This window comes from Schistocerca serialis, chromosome 9 (genome assembly GCF_023864345.2).
Source record: "Schistocerca serialis cubense isolate TAMUIC-IGC-003099 chromosome 9, iqSchSeri2.2, whole genome shotgun sequence".
NCBI classification, from domain to species: Eukaryota; Metazoa; Arthropoda; class Insecta; order Orthoptera; family Acrididae; genus Schistocerca; species Schistocerca serialis.
In genome coordinates, this window is record NC_064646.1 from 174,862,555 (window position 1) to 174,875,013 (window position 12,459).

The 12,459-nt window shown below is 44.2% G+C and overlaps 1 protein-coding gene across 1 annotated transcript in view; it reads right to left on the reverse strand.

The window, feature by feature from the left end:
* The window catches only part of LOC126418899 (aminopeptidase N), a 310,305-nt gene that overhangs the window by 24,845 nt on the left and 273,001 nt on the right, over positions 1-12,459 (reverse strand). Inside the window, exon 14 of the mRNA XM_050085916.1 lies at positions 11,200-11,343. Within this exon, the coding sequence (XP_049941873.1) occupies positions 11,200-11,343 (144 nt within the window). The remainder of the gene's footprint in view (positions 1-11,199; positions 11,344-12,459) is intronic.

The window sequence follows — 12,459 nt, forward strand, 5'->3', positions numbered from 1 at the left end:
ACAACAGTTACGTGCCGGCTTGCCTCGGGATAGGATACAACGACCTTATGACACCCATCCCAACGGAATGAGTGCATGCATCCATTCCATAAGGGGTGCAATATCAAACTGATAAGTGGGCTCATATTGCCAAGATCCTCGTAAACTTAAATCGACTTTGTAATCACTGACTTAACATCACATACTTTCTCAACTCGAGTAGGTTCATTTTATAGCATCGAAGGAAATTGACGGAGATCCGAAATGTGAAATAATTTGGGTGAAAGTCACGGTTAAAGCAGCCCCAAACATTTTAATTGGATGTCTCTATAGGCCCCCTGGCTCAGCAGCTGTTGTGGCAGAGCACCTGAAGGAAAATTTGGAAAATATTTCGAGTAGATTTCCCGACCATGTCATAGTTATGGGTGGAGATTTTAATTTACCAGCTATAGACTGGGAGACTCAAACGTTTATAACGGGTGGCAGGGACAAAGAATCCAGTGAAATTTTTTTAAGTGCATTATCTGAAAACTACCTTGAGCAGTTTAAGAGAGAACCGACTCGTGGCGATAAGATATTAGACCTTCTGGTGACAAACAGACCCCAACTATTTGAAACAGTTCAAAAAATGGTTCAAATGGCTCTGAGCACTATGGGACTTAACTTCTGAGGCCATCAGTCCCCTAGAACTTAGAACTATTTAAACCTAACTATCCTAAGGACATCACACACATCCATGCCCGAGGCAGGATTCGAACCTGCGACCGTAGCGGTCGCGCGGTTCCAGACTGTAGCCCCTAGAACCGCTCGTCCACTTCGGCCGGCTGAAACAGTTAACGCAGAACAGCGAATCAGCGATTATAAAGCGGGTACTGCATCCATGATTTCAGCCGTAAATAGAAATATTAAAAAAGGTAGGAAGATTTTTCTGTTTAGCAAAAGTGACAAATAGCAGATTTCAGAGTACTTGACACCTCAACACAAAAGTTTTGTCTCAGGTACAGATAGCGTTAAGGATCAGTGGACAAAGTTCGAAACCGTCGCACAATATGCATTATATGAGTATGTGCCAAGCAAGGTCGTAAGAGATGGAAAAGAGCCACCGTGGTACAACAACCGAGTTAGAAAACTGTTACGGAAGCAAAGGGAACTTCACAGCAACGTAAACATAGCCAAAGCCTTGCAGACAAACAAAAATTTCACGAAGCGAAATGTAGTGTGAGAGAGGCGTTCAATGAATTCGAAAGTAAAGTTCTTTGTACTGGCTTGGTAGAAAATCCTAAGAAATTCTGGTCTTATGTCAAAGTGGTAGGTGGATCAAAACAAAATGTCCAGACACTCTGTGATCAAAGTGGTACTGAAACAGAGGATGACAGACTAAAGGCCGAAATACTAAATGTCTTTTTCCAAAGCCGTTTCACAGAGGAAGACGGCACTGTAGTTCCTTCTCTAGATTGTCGCACAGATGACAGAATAATAGATATCGAAATAGATGACAGAGGGATAGAAAAACAATTAAAATCGCTCAAAAGAGGAAAGGCCGCTGGACCTGATGGGATACCAGTTCGATTTTAACACAGAGTGCGGGAAGGAACTTGCCTCCCTTCTTGCAGCAGTGTACCGTAGGTCTCTAGCAGAGCGTAGCGTTCCAAAAGATTGGAAAAGGGCACGGGTCATCCCGTCGGGACGTCGAACAGATGTGCAGAACTAGAGACCTGTATCTGTAACGTCGATCAGTTGTAGAATTTTGAACACGTATTATGTTCGAGTATAATGACTTTTCTGGAGACTAGAAATCTACTCTGTAGGAATCAGCATGGGTTTCGAAAAAGACGATCGTGTGAAACGCAGCCCGCGCTATTCGTCCACGAGACTCAGAGGGCCATAGACATGGGTTCACAGGTAGATGCCGTGTTTCTTGACTTCCGCAAGGCGTTCGATACAGTTCCCCACAGTCGTTTAATGAACAAAGTAAGAGCATATGGACTATCAGACCAATTGTGTGATTGGATTGAAGAGTTCCTAGATAACAGAACGCACCATGTCATTCAGAAGTCTTCCGAAGTAAGAGTGATTTCAGGTTGCCGCAGGGGACTGTCGTAGGGCCGTTGCTATTCACAATATACATAAATGACCTTGTGGATAACATCGGAAGGTCACTGAGGCTTTTTACGGATGATGCTGTAGTACATCGAGAGGTTGTAACAAAGGAAAATTGTACTGAAATGCAGGAGGATCTGCAACGAATTGACGCATGGTGCAGGGAATGACAATTGAATCTCAATGTAGACAAGTGTAATGTGCTGCGAATACATAGAAAGAAAGATCCTTTATCATTTAGCTACAATATAGCAGGTCAGCAACTGGAAGCAGTTAATTCCATAAATTATCTGGGAGTAGGCATTAGCAGTGATTTAAAATGGAATCATCATATGAAGTTGATCGTCGGTAAAGCAGATGCCAGACTGAGATTCATTGGAAGAATCCTAAGGAAATGCAATCCGAAAACAAAGGAAGTAGGATAAAGTACACTTGTTCGCCCACTGCTTGAATATTGCTCAGCAGTGTGGGATCCGTACCAGATAGGGTTGATAGAAGAGATGGAGAAGATCCAACGGAGAGCAGCGCGCTTCGTTACAGGATCATTTAGTAATCGCGAAAGCGTTACGGAGATGATAGATAAACTCCAGTGGAAGACTCTGCAGGAGAGACGCTCAGTAGCTCGGTACGGGCTTTTGTTGAAGTTTCGAGAACATACCTTCACCGAGGAGTCAAGCAATATATTGCTCCCTCCTACGTATATCTCGCGAAGAGACTATGAGGATAAAATCAGAGAGATTAGAACCCACACAGAGGCATACCGACAATCTTTCTTTCCACGAACAATACGAGACCGGAATAAAAGCGAGAGGTACTCAAAGTACCCTCCGCCACACACCGTCAGGATGCTTGCGGAGTATGGATGTAGATGTAGTTGTAGATGAGAAGGTTCATTTTATTTGCTCCTCCACTTTTGGCTACTACACCGTTGTGTTAGGCTGTGTACGTCTAGGATTACGAAATGCTAAATAGTTCATCAGTGCTACATGTCCAATGTGGCCTTAATCCGGTCCTGTGCGTAACAACCGATTTTAGTCAGCTTGCACATAATTTATCGCTGACTGAAAACGACCATGACGAACTTTCACAAACCAATCGTAAACAACCTTTTCCGAAAGGCAACTAATAGCCGCAAGTTAAAGAAAGAAGTTCGAGGCATTGTTGTTGGTTTAGGTCTTTGCGAAAATCGTGAGAAATCATTCGGCGAAAGCATTCACGTAAAATTTCCGTTTTCTTCACGAAGTGTCTCTAAACGCTCGGTGTAGACAAACAGCTCGTCCAACTTCTGACATGCCATTGTTTTAACAATAGCAAATAAGTAAACTTGAAACAATACTAAAGTCACCTGTCAGTGGCGCCATCTGTTTCTCCTTTGTAAAACTTCAAAATTGACTCTCACAACGTAACTAAATCTTTCATTATTCTATAGGTCTGCCCCTATGTTGTATTATCTGATTTACACTGATGAATGGAAACATTATGACCACTGCCCACAGCGAGACTAAATGTCACCTGGTGCTTTGCGGTCACGTGACGTGTAAGGAAAGCACGGTGACAAGCACACTCGTTCCATAGGCGCCGGCGGCCCCATCGGCACCGACCGGCCGCCTTGCCATCCTTTGACAACGATGTCACTGGCAGTTTTAGGTGAGGTACCCCTGTGGTTGCGTAAGATACCGGCAGAGGTCGGGGCTGAACAACCACTGCCAACCGCAGCAAACAATTGCGCAGTAGCCACAACTACACTACTGGCCATTAAAATTGCTACACCACGAAGATGACGTGCTACAGACGTGAAATTTAACCGACAGGAAGAAGATGCTGTGATATGCAAAAGATTAGCTTTTCAGAGCATTCACACAAGGTTGGCGCCGGTGGCGGCACCTACAACGTTCTGACATGAGGAAAGTTTCCAACCGATTTCTCATACACAAACAGCAGTTGACCGGCATTGCCTGCTGAAATGTTGTGATGCCTCGTGTAAGGAGAAGAAATGCGTACTATCACGTTTCCGACTTTGATAAAGGTCGGATTGTAGCCTATCGCGGTTGCAGTTTATCGTATCCCGACACTGTTGCTCCCGTTGGTTGAGATCCAATGACTGTTAGCAGAATATGGAATCGGTGGGTTCAGGAGGGTAATACGGAACACCGTGCTGGATCCCAACGGCCTCGTATCACTAGCAGTCGAGATGACAGGCATCTTATCCACACGGCTGTAACGGATCGTGCAGCCACGTCTCGATCCCTGAGTCAACAGATGAGGACATTTGCAAGACAACAACCTTCTGCACGAACAGTTCGACGACGTTTCCAGCAGCATGGACTATCAGCTCGGAGACCACGGGTGCGGTTACCCTCGATGCTGTATCACGGACAGGAGCGCCTGCGAAGGTGTACTCAACGACGAACCTGGGTGCTCGAATGGCAAAACGTCATTTTTTTGCTTGAATCCAGGTTCTGTTTACAGCATCATGTTGGTCGCATCCGTGTTTGGCGACATCGTGGTGAACGCACATTGGAAGCGTGTATTCGTCATCGCCATACTGGCGTATCACCCGGCGTGATGGTATGGGGTGCCATTGGTTACACGTCTCGGTCACCTCTCGTTCGCATTGACGGCACTTTGAACAGTGGACGTTACATTTCAGATGTGTTACGACTCGTGGCTCTACCTTTCATTCGATCCCTGCGAAACCCTATATTTCAGCAGGATAATGTAGGACCGCGTGTTGCAGGTCCTGTACGGGCCTTTCTGGATACAGAAAATGTTCAACTGCTGTCCTGGCCAGCACATTCTCCAGATCTCTCACCAATTGAAAACGTCACAATACACCAGTTACTCCTCTTGATGAAGTGTGGTATCGTGTTGAAGCTGCATGAGCAGCTGTACCTGTACACGCCATCCAAGCTCTGTTTGACTCAATGACCAGGCATATTAAGGCCGTTATTATGGCGAGAGTGGTTGTTCAGGGTACTGATTTCTCAGGATCTATGCATCCAAATTGCGTGAAAGTGTAATCACATGTCAGTTATAGTACAATATATTTGTCCAATGAATACCCGTTTATCATCTGCATTTCTTCTTGGTACAGCAATTTTAATGGCCAGTAGTGTACTTTGTGTGTACCGTAATTTGCTTTGTGTGGTGGAGTGCTTTTTTTTCTGTTCTTGTTTTGAAGTGAGTGCCGAGGGTAATCCTGGTGCATAAAGGGATTTGAATGCTTCTCCCGCCACAAGAAAATGAATCAGCAATCCCTATGACCGTTGCGTCAGTTCTGCTTTCGTGGAAGCACAGAACGTGGACGTAGCCTTCGAGAGGGAGGCGGGGCTTATTCCCCCGCGCGGCTCCTCACCCCTCAGGTAATATGTCCTCGTTTGTTTACGGTCGCGACCGACTGTCACGATATACTGCCCGCGTAATATGGCGTGGGATCAGCACACAACTCTCCCAGGCGTTGTCAGTTTTCGCGACCTGGTACCGCCACTATTTGTACAAGTAGCGTGACGAAGCTGAATGCATTCCATGCCAGTCCTCCCACCAAAGAAAAAATCTCTGGCACTACCAGGAATCGAACCCAGGTCCTCTGCATGGCAGTCGGCTACACTGACCACTCACCTACTCAGGAATTAATTCTAGAACCCTTGTAAAGATTTACTGAATGTTTCATTCAGGTGTTTATTTTAGCTGAAGTATACATTTTGATATATTACAAACTTCTCAGGACACATGCCCGAATATCTGCTGTTTGAAAATTACAGTCAGTATACAAAAATTTGATTAACTTTAATTAAAGTGAAATGAAATATTCACGACCTAATAATTTGAGAAAGCTACAAATTACTTGATACAAAAGTTAGTGCACTGTTTCTCAGTGTTTCGTAGGATATGTTTTTGATTTAATCACTGCCTCGCTTCTGCATGGCATCGAGTCAATCAAATGTCTGAGAGAGAGGAATGACTTAAAATATTTGCATGTCTGAAAGAACAGACAAGACACATATATAAATATATACGCCTTGACGGCCATTAAGATAATTATCGTGCAGATGAATTCGCTCTCCTGAACTCTTGCCGGAATCAGCGTGAGTCTGCGAGCGATGAAGATTGCAGACAGGAGCCGCTAGGGGTAAGTTGCGTGCGCCAAGTTGGGAATTAAGGTTGGACGGGAAGCGTGCTCGGATAGCCGAAGAGATTGAAAGACGAAATGCTAGGCGGATAAACATGTATTGGATGACGGCCTAATGCCCATATAACAAAAATCACCAAGGTGTCAGTGTATTTGCTAGTATATTTACGAACTGGTTAAGCACCAGGCACCAAACTCGTACCTCTATGTTTGAGCCGTGAATCTGTCAAAAAGAAAGGAAGTTTAGAGTTTAAGGTCCCATCGTCATGGAAATCATCAGATATTTAACACAAGCTTTGGTGAACGAGGCTAGAGAAAGAAATATCTTGTAGCGTTGCAGAAGAAACCACCCCACAATTCGCCTGATATGATTTACGTAAATCACAGAGAATCTAAATCTAGATGGCCAATAAGCGTCAATGCGAACCCTGCCATTCACAATATTACTCTACTGGCTTCAACCAGTATACCTAATCGCTTTTTCAAACGTAATATTAAAAATGAGCAAGAGGCAACCTAATTATCGAAGGTTGGCACACTGATTGTTCTAAACTAATAGGCGATTCATATTGTGGAAAAGTACTCCTTAGATATCGAAGAATCAGTTCTGCACGATGAATTTGAAAATATTTTGTACCATTATGCCTCAATCTTTTAAACCTGATGAAAACTTTATGACGTCTCATACAAACATAACAGTATAAAGAGCTCTTTTTCTTCTTGTTCATTGTTCAGTTGTAGCAGTACAAGAGATGTTATAAACTTACTTACAGGGCACAGATATAGACGACACGTGCTTGGCAGTGTTAATTAATTCACTTTCAAAGCTATAACCTAACGTTCCTTCTCCTACTTTAGGTGTAGCTTTTTTAGCTTTTTGTGAGAAAACAGGTAACGCTGGTGTACTGGCAGTTTGTATGCAGTCCTCCAAGGGGCGCTAATTAGCTCTGAATAACGCCGGGCTTCTTCGTAATATAAATGAAAGAAAGAGAAAGTGCGGACGGTGATGCTGGTTACTCTAAAGAACAGAAGTACCGGAAGAGACCCGGCGCACCAAGAGAAATACGACGGAAGACTCTTTCAGTTGCGTTAATGACGCGTGTCTGTTTTATTTTGTAACGATTCCCCTTCCTTCTCTTACGCTCTCTGTGTTTCTCCTTCTCTCCTATCTCTCTTTTAAGACTGTGTGTTCGCGAAATAATTTCCTCTTCGACACGCAGTTGGATTCGGTATGACCCTTTTCCTGGTCAATGAGACAAACAGGCAATATTTAAAAACAGGCAAATCTACTAACCAACTATCCCAGAACCCGGAGCACCATGTTCTCACACATTTGGAGGTTGCCTGTCTAACGCCTCCCAAGAGCAACAAAATTGTGATTTTCAATATTTCGCATCATTTTTGACCGAATTTAAACATTTAAAATGACGTCATAATCTACTCATTAAAAGCTGTAATCGTATATTAGAAGTTTAACGCAACAAGACAAGTACTATACACGGCCCAGTCACCTTAATGTGACCACCGCCTATGTTGGACTCCAACGTGCAATAACCACTCACATAAGGCCGGTGGCCGCACTAGGGGTGGAAGATGTATAAAGCGTGTCGGGGAAATGGAGTGGCGAGGGTGACGGTGGCAGGGGGGGGGGGGGGGGGGGGGAGAGGCGGGAGGGAGGGGGAGCGACCAGGCAAATAGTGCAGCTGCTGTCGTAATACGAGAATGGAGTAATTTATCTGACATCCAAAAAGATATGATCATTGGCTTTCGGGCCAAGAGTGGATGCATTTCCGAAACGGCTAAGTTTGTGAACAGTTCGCACGCCGCCTTGGTTGAAGTGTACAGTGTACGGCAAAATGGCGCTATCCAAAACTGGTGGTGCCGAGGCAACTGTAGTGTACCACGGGCCATAGATGCCAGGGGTGAACGACGGCTGCGGAGATTTATTTATTTATTCATTTATCGTGTCAAAAGTATATATATATAAAAAGTGTTGACATAATTTTACACAAAAAAAGACCACAAACTGGACACTTCAAGTGCATTTGGTGCAGCTCTCATAAGGTCTTGCATGGTGCAGGTGGTTGGTGATGAGGGACACTGAAGGAAATGGCTGTTAGTCTGCTCAACGCCACACTGGTAAAGAACTGAGTCCACAGAGAAACCCCAAGTCCGCAGATTGGTCTTATATCTCGTTGTGTTTGATCGAAATCTATTGAGATACCTCCATATTGATCACTTCTCCGAATGTCCAGGGGGAAGTTCTTCCATTGGAGCCGTCCATTCTCCCAAAAAGCGACATTTCTCCCGCCATCGCGAGATCCTTGCAACATGTGCATTCTCGATGAGAGCCTCAGTAGTTGTCAAGAAGCTCTTTCTTGTTTTTAGCATAGGATGGAGTCGGTATAGTTTTATATCCCTTTAAAGATTTGTAAATTTGTACCTGCCGATGCAAGTAAAGCAGCTAACAGATATATGGGAATAGTGTATAAAATACTTAAAACAGGTTCTGAAGAAGATACCATTATTGGCATCGAAACCTAGGTAAACTAAAAAAAATTATACCTTGCAACTGAAGGTAGAATTTCTTATTGTCTGAATCTTGAGAAAATTGACCTGATGCAGCGCACTCATTTGCGATCTCGCTGCACCATTGATAAGGCCATAGTGAGAATTCACAACATTCCTCATATTTCATAAACAGTTTCAGATATCGAAATGAGATTTTGCAAATGATAGCATGCAAAGAGGAGAATATTTTACCATACCGTTATCATGTAAAACTTCATTATCTACTGTGTTTCCAGCCGCTGTGGCCGAGCGGTTCTAGACGCTCCAGTTTGGAACCGCGCGACCGCTACGGTCGCAGGTTCGTATCCTGCCTCGGGCATGGATGTGTGTGATGTCCTTAGGTTAGTTACGTTTAAGTAGTTCGAAGTTCTAGGAGACTAATCACCTCAGATGTTAACTCCCATAGTGCTCAGAGCCATTTGAACTATTTTTCTACTGTGTTATTCCAGTAACTACAGACTTTTTCGGTGAAAGAATGTAATTTTTAAGGACCATCGATAGCTGGTGAAATGGGAGATGCTATGCGTTTGGGAACAATGTATGTGAAGACATAACATGTTTTTCGTATCGAGGATGTGTTTCTTCGTAATCTACTGACTGTACTTTTCCTCAGTTCCTCGCTTAATTAACTTAATAAACCACCCTTTTAGAATTCTCTCGCACAACATGTTAATGAGGTGAGACAGTTTAAACTCCACTGTGTTGCCAAAAGAAGCAAATTTAGACATGGCGACCAGAGAAATGTGTAGGTTTTACTCAAAATTCGCCACTCATGACGCTTCTCTGAAATTTACAAATGGTTAACAAGCCAGGCAAAAATAAATCTCTGCATTTTCAGCAGAATTCCACTCAGATACTAACGAAAACAGAGGTGACAATACATATTTTTGAATGGTCACCATGCAAGTGCGGGCGTGGAGGGGCCTGGCTTAACATTTACAAAAAATGTAAGCATAGGTTTCAGTTTAGTATGGGACTTCCCCTCCAGCGCTCGGCATTTCCCCTACAGCGCCTGCCCGTAACCCCCACCACAACTGCTCTTCTCAAGCATGCCCTGCCATCTGCGCATCTACTGGCCATGGCATTCTGCGCAGAATATAACACTGTGCCATCAAGAGTTCCTTCAATTGCTACTAACCGTGACTTGAAGTCACACGATGACGCCAGAAGTAACACTGCTGTGCATCTCCAAAACTTCTGGAAGAATGGGACCCCTCCCCAGATCCCCGCCATACTCACTGACAATTTCATTCGGGTTAATGCAGAACCGCGACTCATTGCTGAACACAAAACAAACGCCATTCATCGGCACTCCCTGCTTCCAAGTCACAGCACCACTTCAAATGCCGCCATTTATGCTGTGTTAAGGACAGCTGCTGCATGGAACTATCATTCCCTCGCCCAGCTGCTGCTATCCCCCTACAAATCATGCGGAATGACACCACAAACTGCAAGGAGTCCATTACTTGTTCTCGGATGGCAGACGCAAATGTGAAGGGGCTACGACGTGCTTGGTGCACGATATGGCGATGCTTCCCTGTGGCAATCAGACAAGATCGACTGCAACCTTGACGACGAATAACGCTGCCCTCACGTTCTTATGCTGTCCAGGGTAGGGGAACTGTCATATCCGAATGCCCCCCAAATCCGCATATTGCACTATTCGACCAGCTGGCCAAATGGAAACCACAACAAGGCCCTTCCAAATTCTTCATGTGCTGATAACGCTCACTCTAGTATGTGTCGTCTCCATGTCCTTCTGAGGGATCATTCAATGTCTTAGGCTGCTCAGCCCCTTTTATACCCTACCAGACTTGGTAACTACACTAAACAAGAGCAACAGCGACTATGTTGGTCGTTCTACCCGTCTCAGAGAATTGTAGCTCAAATAATTTACATACCCACCGACGTTGTGTACAAGTGCGAAATTCCATTGACCTCTAACAATGTCTTTTGGGTCCTTTGTCAAATAGTGTACATTAAAATATGTGAAACGTTTGGCTGGAGAGCTGTTTTATCCCCTGCCAGCCTGCCCTCTCGTGAGGATTTTAAATGACAATAAAGAAAAAAAGGAACATTATCACTTTTTCATGCTGTGCTTCGCTGATCATGGCTGAAAACGTGCTACACTGTGTTATACCTGGCTGTGATTTTAAGTTCTCTCCTCTCTGGTAATTTCTTCAAACTGTTTGCTCAACTACTGATTGGACTCTGGGACGACTACAGACTTCCTTGATGGATCTTTTGGTCGGCTATCTGTCTAGCTCAAGGCATCAAGGCACAGTGGTATGTGAGTTGCCAGTGAATTTGGTGTGATGTGAAGACTAACGCAATAAATTCCTTTTGTTGGACTGGCTAGGCGTGTTACAATGTTTTAATATGCTGTTACAGCTGAGGATTGGAGACAGTGCAGTACATACTATTCGCGTATTCTGTTCCAGTGGTTCCTCAGGAAGCTGTAGGCCAGTGGCTGTCCCACGGTGTTGGAGGAGACGGCGCTGAAGACGCGAGCCGAGTCTTGTCGTCGAATGCCGGAGCCCTCCGTCACGGCCTTCTCCAGGTACCTGCACACACACACAAACAGCATGTCGTCAATACTGTATTCCATGTAACATGCTCGGCTAGCGCTACGTTACAGGACACCAACAATAATGCACATTAATAAAAAAATAATAATCCAACGTTTCTAGAAAACTATTGGGCGAAATGTAGGCCTTAATACAGTACTAACTGAAGACTCCAGCCACTTAACATGCATATATATGAAGTGTATATGAATATGGTATTTGTTCTCTCGGACATGTCTGGCCATTGAACTTCTTCTTCTGTGCGGATACACACGTATTGCCCGAACTCTTACGGGACTCGGTAAGATTGTCTGCCGCGAGTAATGAGTGTAATGGGCAGGGGCACTACGAATGTAGTATGTGGACTTTAAGTTGGGAATGTGGATCTCACGGGGTGCGTGCATGGTATAAGTCCCTGCAGTCGCCTTATCGTCCGTGCCCTCGGTGGCTCAGATGGATAGAGCGTCTACCGTGTAAGCAGGAGATCCCGGGTTCGACTCTCGTTTGGGGCACATATTTTCAACTATCCCCGTTTATGTATATCAACGCCTGTCGGCAGCGTAGGGTCTTGAATTAATTATCATTTCACTTAACATACATGTTGCTTCAACTGCCCCTGCCTATGGGTTTTACGCAATCCAGAACACCATCAAAGACCACGTTCGAGATTTTTATATTCTCTCGTTCATTACGTCCCAACTGTTAGCCCAACAGAAAAAATGAACAGAACTTTTTTGCAGGAAATTTAATTTAGTTAAATTCTGTGCTGGGATTCGTTTTCGCTGCAGGACACAGTTTTCGAATTATTCAAGCACAACACGTTTTAAGATCACTTACGTACGTTTTTCTTGAGTAATTCGAAAACGTATCCCAGTATAAAATTTAACTACATTAAATTTCCTACAATTGTTCATTTTTTCTGCAGGACTGATAGATTGCACGTAGTGTGGGAGAGAATACGAAAATCTTGCTCGTGGTATTTGAACGTGCTGCAGGTTGCATAAAACCTGAATCACCCAGTATAAACTTTCTCCCCTCTCATTAGACCCGAGCACTAACCCTTAAAAAGCGTGACTAGTGATTTACTTACAAGGGAAGCATGCACCCAATGGA